Raw genomic sequence first — 9816 nt, forward strand, 5'->3', positions numbered from 1 at the left:
TGTTTTAGCCACTAATTTAAAGAGTCTGGTAGTTGATGACTGTGACCACTGGAGGGCAGTGAGCAGTGATTATTCTGAAACTACTCTCCACAACCTGCAGGGAGACTTCCCTCACCACGCCTGCAACATTTTACCAGAGAATAAACCCAAATATTTGAAACATTAAAAACAAACAAACAAACAAACAAAAAGGATTAAAAAAGGAGGAAAAAACTGAACAAAACAATATAAAGGTTTAGGGACCCCACAATGTACTTGTTGATTTTTCAGTCATGGACCAACATCAGATTCACACGCTTCATTGTTTGGGGTAACAGAGCTTTTGAGATTTTTTTGTCCCGTTTATTGCAGTAATGTGATTTTATTTCATTTGCTGAATGGTGAAAGTTGTCATCAGGGCATCTTAATTCATCTTTCATCCCAGCAAAATTACATATGTAGGGACATATACAAGAAACTTCTACACATAACAGGCTCACTAGAGCCTGCAGGGGACAGTGTAGTGCTCTATACTCAGGCTTCTACTTACGGTTTCTCCAACATTTATTTTGATCCACAGGATATGAGATTTAAATTTATAGGTTTCCTCCAGTCTCCACCACCTGTCCTTCAATTTAAGGATATTGGCCGGGTCAAGATTTCTACTTGGGCAGCACAGTGGTGCAGTGGTTAGCACTGTCACGTCACAGCGACAAGGTCATGGATCCCCTCCAGGTACTCCAACTTCCTCCCACAGTCTAAAGACCTGCACATTAGGTTAATTGGCAATTCTAAATTGCCTGTAGGTGTGAATGTGAGCATGACTGGTTGTTTGTCTCTGTGTCAGCCCTGTGATAGACTGGCACACCCTGTTCTCACCGAGTGTCAGCTGGGATTGGCTCCAGCCCATCCACAACCCTGTAGGACTAGCTGTATACCTACTGGATAGATTTCTACTTGTTAACAGATACAAGAAAAAAAAAAAAAAAAAAATCTAATGTGCAGATTAGCATAAAATTTACTGAGCACATTTCTGCTCTCCAGGCAAAGAATCCTTTTTAAAATGAGTTAAACCTCTACTCTTTCCTTTGGTAATCAAAACTGTGACATATGCTGCTGCTGAGCAACAGAAGTCACCTAATCAAACCAAGAAACACTACACAGGCCAGTGAAAATTCATTTAAATCAAACTTTATTCATTTTCTTAAAGATCTCCAATAAAGACAAATAATGACATGAGCTGAAAGACGGACCAGAAAAAAGGAGACAAGGAGATAAGAACACATAAATAACAAGTACAGAGAAAAGTATGACTGACAGGGACACAGTGGGACAGGTCTATTTACACAGAAACACCCCACACCAGTAACACGTGGGGTTTTTAATAGAAGAGCTAATAGACCACAGAGTCCAGCTAGCAGCGGTACAGCAGTAGGTTTATAACTAGCAACAGTTTCACTCCTGATGAGCTCTGCTTTAAAATCCAGTTTTGTTTTCAGCTGCGTTTAAATACAACCAAAGCAGAATATGCAAAAAACCAAAATTGTTCTCACATGACGAAAAAAAAAAAAAAAAAAAAAAAAACCCTTCCTGTGAGGAATCTGAGAGGTTGATAATGATGCAGTAATGCTACAAAAACTGCTCAGTAGTCACTTTGTCTAGAGGGAATGGCTTAAAAGCATTACTGACATCTTAAAACGTAGCACACTTAAAGAAACAGAAGGAAGAGTTTCACTTGATGTACATGACGGGGGGGTTGTGTGCACGTGTTGCTGAATGTTTCAGTGCTGTGTATGAACAAAAATCAGATAACCTTCATGTGGAGGCTGCATGCATGGCAGATAAATTTATAAGAAAAAAAAAAAAAAAAAAAAAACAGTGGGTGATGATGAAACGTCAAGTGTTGGGAGGGAGAAATTATACTTATTTAAAACGTGTGAATAAGGAAAAAAAAAAAAAAAAGAAAAAAAAAAAGTGTGTCTTGCTCTGTGGCAGAGACCGAGGAGGCAGGAGGCCCGTTTGACTCTGCTCTCCATCTTCCTTTCTTAAAACAACTTCCTTCCACCTTCTATTGTGTTGTGGTTCATCTTTCAGAGATTCCCCTCTTCACCCGCACACATTCATCTACTCGTTCTTCTTCTCCTTCTGTTTGAGGAGTTTGTTGATCTCCCTCTTGGCCATGCCAGCGTACTTTGTGATGATGCCGTGCTGGTTCAGGCCGGGCAGCAGCAGCAGGAAGCTCACTGCAGGCGACACAAAACAACCGTGATGTCAAATGTGAAGGCAGCAGTGGATTAGTAGTCACAGCACTTGTCAGAGAGGCACACTACTCAGCCTGCAGATCCTAAATTCTCCCCCTGTACTTGTTAAATGCCAGAGTTTTTGCAGCTTGAACCATGAGACAGACTGAACAGTCAGGATAAACCATTCATTGATAATCAAAACAGTTGCTGATTGATTTCAGCTCTACGTGAGCATATGAAGCAAAGTGAGAAAAGTCACAACTTTGTTTCACAGTTCTCAAACAAACAATCACATAGGTTAGGTTACTTTATTTGTACCCCTTGGTGAATTTGGTTTGCAGTAAAAAGAGTCAGCAATCTTACATCTACCCGTTTAACACACAGCAAAGACCACACCACATGTAATAAATAAATTAATCATTTAAAAACCAAAAAAACAATCACACCAGCTGTGTGCTGTAACTGTAGTGTACAGGGACATTGGACCATTTCACAGTTTGATTCAGAGAATTCCTGCTCTTTAAAACCGTGATGCCAGAGAAAGATCGATTCAAAACCTTCCTTTCATTTAGCTGGTGACTCTGTTCAAAGCAACTCAGTAAAAATCACAACTGACAGAACAAGAGCTAAACCTCAAAAATTAAGTTGCATTCCTATCAGGTATCCAAGGATGTAGGTGAGGAGAGGAACAACTTCATTATTCTATTTAAGGCTTTTACCAAATGTTTCTGATGCATTCCACTTTTTGTCATCCCAGCAAAGCTATGAGCTGTGGAAACCCCTAATAGAAACCTAGAAACTTGTGAGTTCTTGTTTAACACAGGAAGCTGAGTACATCATATGCTTATTAAAGAGGTTATCACGAGAACACCACTGCTAGGCAACTGACAAATAATGGATGCCACAATATAAACATAACTCCCCATTTTCTTATCGAATTATGTTTTCTGCATTCCAACACCATGATGAGGAACAAGAGTAGACAGTTGAGGAAATCTAAAAGCTCTGTACATGTTCACCTCACCTACTCTGAAGGCATCACTTTAGGATAACTATACAAGTAAAAGGTTGGATGGTGACCACTCAGCATTTTTTTAAAATCCAGATTGATAGTATTGTGGAATTAAAGTCGTCAAAACACGAAAGCAGAGAGTGACTCACATGAGTCTTAAGAGCAACTTAATCTCAGATTAAAATACTGAATAGTTTGTTGTTTCAGAGTCATGCATTCTCTGAAGTCATTTCTACCCTACAGATTTCCCATCAGATAATTACTGACATGTCTCAGCTTACATAACGGACGACTGGCTCCCACACAGGCAGGCAGACCGGCTGACACACCAACCGCCACTTTCCCTGAGGCACCACTGTGCTGCTGCTGACAGGAGTGTTTGTCCTAAATTTACAGTATAACTGAGAAGATTTAAGGTTTCACTCCTGTTTTGGTTCCAAACTGCAGACTAAAGGGATTAGTACCTTCCTCAATGCCTGCTATTAATAATGAAGAAAAGAACAGCACAGACTTATTAATGCCGTTACTGTAACCGTCTGCTCTCCCAGGGATCCAGGTATTGATCCACACTATTGCTGTACATCTGAGTCATAGTACCAGGAAGCCTGGTGATAGCTCACGTGATGACGCTTTCTACAGCATCAGTGCTGCAGTGTTAAACAGCTGCCACTGAATCCATTTAAAAAAAAAAAAAAAAAAAAAAAAAAAAAAAAAAAAAAAAAAAAAACACACACACAGCAGAAGCAGAACTGCTGACAACATCACTTCCCGTTTCTGCCATGTCATGTGTGAACATCTGTAGTTCACCCCAGCCGCAACATTTAAAGCATAAACCTAGACACTACAGCGAGTGCAGCAGGAAAAGGACAGAGATGAATCTCATCATATTGGGCGATAAAGCTTCATTTTAAAACCAATGGATTTATTTCCTCCTAAAGGTACAAAACCACACAATAGATGTTTGACCATTAAATATCAAGACTCCTCCACTTAGATCTGAAGTTTAGAAGCTGAGATCTATTCCACGTGAACACCTTCAACTCCTCAATTCTCAAAGACTTGATCTGCTTTAAAATGGCCTCTGGGTGAAGAGATTAACATATTTCAGGGAAATGTTAATCCTAACAACCATTTTAGACCAGTAAGTTTATATCTTGGAGTTGAGTGAGATTAAATAAACCAAACCTAATCCACCTGCTCACTTAGAATCAAAATCTTTGTCATAACATATTAAGAGCGACTGCACCAGTGTTGTATGGTACCTCAACATTTCAGAATGTAACCAAAAACCAAACCACAGGTTTTTCAGGAAGAAGAGCTCACACAAGTGACAGAATACAGGAAATAAATCCATCAACTTTTGGGGAAAGGCCCAATGATGGTCACAGTGGTGATGAAATCCTGTGTCATTCACCAATGCAGGAGGCTAGTAAAGGTAAACAGGTACAATTACTCAGAGTTGTAATGTACTCACCAATCAGGTAGGTGAGGAACAGGTTGTGCACCTGCTGTCCGATCCAGGCCACTGCCAGCAGGCTGCTGATCACTGAGGCAAAGTACTGTGGAGAACAGGGAGGTCACATTACAGTCAACCCACAAACTGTGGCATCCAGACTGCATGCAGAGCATCAGTGAGTTTAAAGGAACCACTCTTCAGATGAACTGCAACATAGCTTATTTTCATCAGCAGAGCATATGCTGTTTTGAAGCAAGCAACAAAACTGTCATTGAATTAAAGAATGTAGTTTAAGAGAGAGTGTGTCTAACAGTGTTAAGGCACGCTGTGAAAAAACCCGGTTATCACAGCCTGTAACCCAGTTTGAGCTCTGCTAAGTGGAGCAGCAAAGCCACATCAGCTGAGGATATTTTTATCTGGAGCGCAGAGAAAGCTTGCCATTGTAATAAACAGATAAGGGTCCATTTATGGCACTACTGCAGCCAGTGCATCACAGCATACAGCTCATTTTGATGGCTACAGTATGCAATGGTCAGCTTATGTGTTAGTGTTGGGATTTTAAATGTACCATTTTGGGCTTCTCCTCCTTGAGGGAACAGAGACGCTTCCACCAGCCCACAACCCGACGCTGGGTCTTCACCAGGTTACCGCAGATCTCATGGAAACGCTGCTGCTGCTCAGTGGTCCTGCACATGAGGAGAGGTTGAGGACAAGGGTGTGATTAAAAAGACAAAACTAATGTAAGTTCTTGGAAAAAAGAGTACGTGGTCAGTTAAAGCAGAGATCAGGAGGATGTTTGTAGAAAAATTAACTACAACACTGTCTCGTCATCAAGAGGAAGCCTGTAAATTCAAAAAGTTCACTGTGGTTTGTCACATTAAGACAGCTATCCACACTTGTTAACAGCTCTTTATAGAGCAGGTATTTGCAACAACTTAAAAGTTTAAACCTCAAAGTTCCCTGACTGCATAGCTTAGAGAACTTATTTCCCCAATATGAGCAAAGAAAAGAAATCCCCAGGTTTCATCAGATTGTTCACTGTGTGTAATCTCCATTAGAGCTGAAATGATTGGTAAATTGACAAAAGGAACCAGCGAATAAAAATATTCACTGGTCTGACTGTTTTCTTAGTCCTGTCATGTAGTAAACTGGAGTATTGACTGTTGACTGGACACAGGCTGTTTGGAGACAGCAACTCTGGGAAGTTATGATGGGCAAGAAGAAAATAACCAGACTGCTTAGTAATGAAAATATTCTTTAGTTGCAGGTAAGTAAAACCCACAAACCTGCAGAACAATGTCCTTCAAAGAAGCAGAGATGAAGACCTGATTGAGCAGAAGCTTTCTCTTATATCCCCATAACAAATAGCCAGGTAGCCAGGTGTGAATGGTCCAAAAAAATGCTATAAGACTAAAGGGATAAGACACTGGCAGGGGTGAGAGAAGGGCAGGAAGAGGGGCAGCAGGGAAAAGTGGCCTTCAATTTCTGCTGAGCCATCGTTCCCTATTTCAGTCCTTGTTGTCAGGGAGCCAATCGACAAGCGTGACCGGACTGATGGCTCCTTTTAACTGAAGCAGACACTCCAGCTATATCTGGCTGACTCTGCAGGAGTCGGAGCAAGTCACAGTACAATCTCAAATAATCTTCAGACTCTACAGATCAATAGCTACATTTCCCTCAGCTATATCTAAAAATATAAAGTTGCCTTTTAAACCCAGCTGGACAAGTGAGTCCCCACCCCCACCAAACTCATTGCCTGCATTCAGAAGGTCAGTGGTAACGCACTGGGACACCAGTAGATGCATAGTGTAGCATGCAGGGAACACCATGAAGACTCATCACTGTTTATCTGAGTAACCGTCACTGCTGCTCCTTGCTGAACAGACCCAACAAGTCTGCTGCCATCTGTGAAATGTGCAGTAATGCAAAAGGGGGAAGAGGGTGAAGGCCATGCTCTGCTGATGCAGAGAGGCTGAAGGTGTCTGGTGGGGAACAGACGTCTAACACACTGCCAACTGCAGTCTGTTACTCTATCCTGTCCTGGGTGTCTGGTTCTCACCATCAAATACACACAGCTGAGTCAAGAGGCTGTTGTAAGCACTGGATAATGTCAAAGCCCCATGAAGTGGATGGACACCCTATAGGACTGGTTTCAGGTGACAGCTTTCAGACTGTCATATTAGGTATGGCAAAAAGAAGCCTGCTGCGCCCCCCTCCTCCCTCCCAAAGTAATACTGAAATGGGTCTTTGGCTCATGAGTGGATATAATTTGTGTCTTTGAGTCTATGGGAATGCACATCTCTAAATTTCAATGTTAATCCATCATTTCCTCTTCAGGCAAAACCTGCTTAAGTTGTGCAACCTCAGATTTTGTTGTGGAAACACCCACTAGGATTTGATTGTATGCAGCTGCTGGAATCCAGAAGTTATTTCAATGATGACCAGCAGCAGGAACTATGGCCCATTTCACTCCTCAGATTTGTTCAGCCACCATCATTTTGAGAAAAGCTGCCATCATTTTCCATAAAAAAAAAAAAAAAGGACAGAATAATGACACCCCATGAAGCGGTGCATTTGTCCAACCAGTTGTAGGAAAAGTTCATGTTGATATCCAAGTGCAAAAGAGAAAATTCCATGACTAGTAGAAACCCTACCCCAAAACAGAAGAACATATTGTTATAGATTGGAAATAAATTTGACTTTGTAATCAAATGAAAAGAACACATTTAAATTTTTTCCAACACCATTAAAACTTTCATCCTCAAGCTCTCACCACTTATTGGAGCCAAAGACTCGGGGTGCGAGGGTGGGCACCAGGTAGTCAGCAAGGCAGAGCAACATGACGGTGCAGGAAAGCCCAGTCAGCACTGACGGGTCCAGGTAGTAAATCAGCCTGGTGGAGGAAGACAGAGCAGTCAGTCATGGTTATAAAACCAGTTTCACTCCAACTGCTCAAACTGAAATAAGAGCATTTTGTACCATGTCACATAATTGAAAAGACGGGTCTATTGTTCACGACCAATATCCCACAGTTTAAATAGCTGCTTGTCGAGAATGAGAGACCCCTGCATATGTAACATGAAACTATTATTTTAGAAACCATCTGACACAAGGATTGTACCAGAGATTAATAGGAAGGGTGTGTGCATTTGGGAATATTAAACAGGAATGCATTGTGTTAGCTAAACTTTAACTGAAAACAGACTGTTACTGTTCTAGTCTGAAATCTAGACCTAAAACATTCAAGAATTACTTTGACAAACTAAAGAATGTAGCAACTTAAGGTCCTTTATCAAAATCTAATCTGGTATCATCTGGTTTCCTTCTTCTGACTTTGTGTTTTAACTATGTGGGAAACCTTAACATAACATTTGGACCCAAGCACTTCCACCGACATTTTAAACCAGTGTGAAGTAGCTCAGTTAGTGTAGATACTCCTTGTCTTTATTTTGTTACAGCTATGTTTCACTGCTGAGAGGAAGGAAATGTGTGCTATGCCAAATATGTGCCCAGCTGCATGTACCCCTGTGACACAGCTCACAGTAAAATGGACTCACAGGAAGAGCACGGTGGTAGCGCCCATCAGGGCCCCAGGGAACCAAGGCTTCTCCCAGCGCAGGACGCGATCCCCAGCTAGGATCACTTCGCCCCAGCCCTGCAGTTGCTCCTCCAGCTGGGCCGTTTCCTGAGCCTGAACACAGAATTACACACATTACACACCAGACTAATAACCACATTACTGTTCTTGAAGCTTAGCACTAATATCAGATAGTGTATGTATGTATGTATGTATGTATGTATGTATATATATGTATGTATGTATATATATATATATATATATATATATATATATATATATATATATATATATATATATATATATATATATATATATATATATATATATATATATATATATATATATATATATATATATATACACATATACATATATACACACATACACACATACACACACACACAATCTGATATTAGTGCTAAGCTTCAAGAACATAGACGTATAAATAATTTATCTGTTCCAGTCTAGTTAACCTGGATTTACCATGCGCATGTTTTTTCCTTACCCATTCCTATAACTCAAAGCACGGTTTAAAATAAAATGTCTTCGGTGGTACGAGTGCAGTCTGCATATTCCAACCTTGAAATTATTTTTTTGTTCTGATAGATTTCTACCTGTGGGGGTTTATTTTGTAAAAAAAAAAAAAAGTACCCTTAATTGAAAAATGAGCAATGTCTTTTAGTCTTGAGTCTTGTTCTTGGGTGTGCGCATTTGACCACAGGCAAGCCAACGGTACCCTATTTTCCATCAATGCCATGACTGTTTAGGATATCCAGCCAAATTGACTAAAAGATCGGCGCTAACCACATATCAAGCTGCATCGAGGGAGAATATCACAACGCCACTTCAGGCTTTTGCTCTTAGGCTACAACAACTGCAGCAGTTATCGTTATCGCCCGTTAACAGACAAGGGAAACGTCTCCGCCAAAGCTTACTGGGTAAAGCGTATTAAACTAGCTAGCTAACAGGCTAGCTGCCGTTAGCCGCTGTCACCGTCACTGGTCGGACAAGCGAAAACTAAACAATGAAACAAAATCTATGGTTTGGCTACTTGCGACTTAGTGGTGCAAAGTTCACTTTAACTGAGCAAATCTTTAAAAAAATGGCATCCTCGGCTGCGTGAAGGCCACCGGATTAGCAACAGCAGTTTATGCTAACGTTAGTGTGACAAACACACCCACAACTCGTAGAACCCTTTAATCCACTACTGTAGAAAATCTGGGCAATACTCACTATCATATTTGCGCTTTTGTTGTCTTCAGTCATCGTTACTGAACCAGCGTCGATTGGAGTTTTATCGTGATTTTTCTAACGTATTTCGTAGAGAAACGACCCCGCAGAGCAGCAGCGGCACACACGCTCCCTCCGCTGGCCTCAGCGTCACTAACGGTCGAGTTCTGGCAGGAAGTTTTTATCTCAAAATTTGCGTCAAAAACATGCCGATGGCATTCTGGGAAATGTAGTCTTGATCGTCTCAGTTGTGCCAAACAGTTTAGAGCTCACTGAATTATTGTTGGTATTTTTAAATAGATACAATGTCATTAAG

At 40.9% G+C, this 9816-nt stretch overlaps 1 protein-coding gene across 1 annotated transcript; it reads right to left on the reverse strand.

Annotated features, from left to right (window-relative positions):
• Positions 1–1154: 1154 nt before the first annotated feature.
• On the reverse strand, positions 1155–9665 carry arl6ip1 (ARL6 interacting reticulophagy regulator 1). Its single transcript, XM_071465431.1, has 6 exons — positions 9504–9665; positions 8248–8381; positions 7464–7583; positions 5259–5376; positions 4709–4793; positions 1155–2222 (listed from the first exon to the last, which is right to left on the reverse strand). Exons 1-6 carry the CDS (start codon positions 9534–9536, stop codon positions 2104–2106), a joined length of 609 nt encoding a protein of 202 aa, XP_071321532.1. The 5' UTR covers positions 9537–9665; the 3' UTR covers positions 1155–2103.
• Between the last annotated feature and the right edge of the window lie 151 nt (positions 9666–9816).

This window comes from Trachinotus anak, unplaced genomic scaffold (genome assembly GCF_046630095.1).
Source record: "Trachinotus anak isolate AG129_WGS33_773 ecotype Australia unplaced genomic scaffold, CSIRO_AGI_Tana_v1 ptg000003l, whole genome shotgun sequence".
Lineage (NCBI taxonomy): Eukaryota > Metazoa > Chordata > Actinopteri > Carangiformes > Carangidae > Trachinotus > Trachinotus anak.

Bases quoted from the DNA above. Each gene is read 5' to 3' on its own strand.
- arl6ip1 (XM_071465431.1), bottom strand. From the start codon at position 9,536: ATGACTGAAGACAACAAAAGCGCAAATATGATA. The intron at 7,584-8,247 runs GTGAGTCCATTT...TTCCTCCACCAG, and splicing joins GCTACCACCGTGCTCTTCCT to GCTGATTTACTACCTGGACC. The intron at 2,223-4,708 runs GTGAGTACATTA...TGTCGCCTGCAG, and splicing joins GTTCCTCACCTACCTGATTG to TGAGCTTCCTGCTGCTGCTG.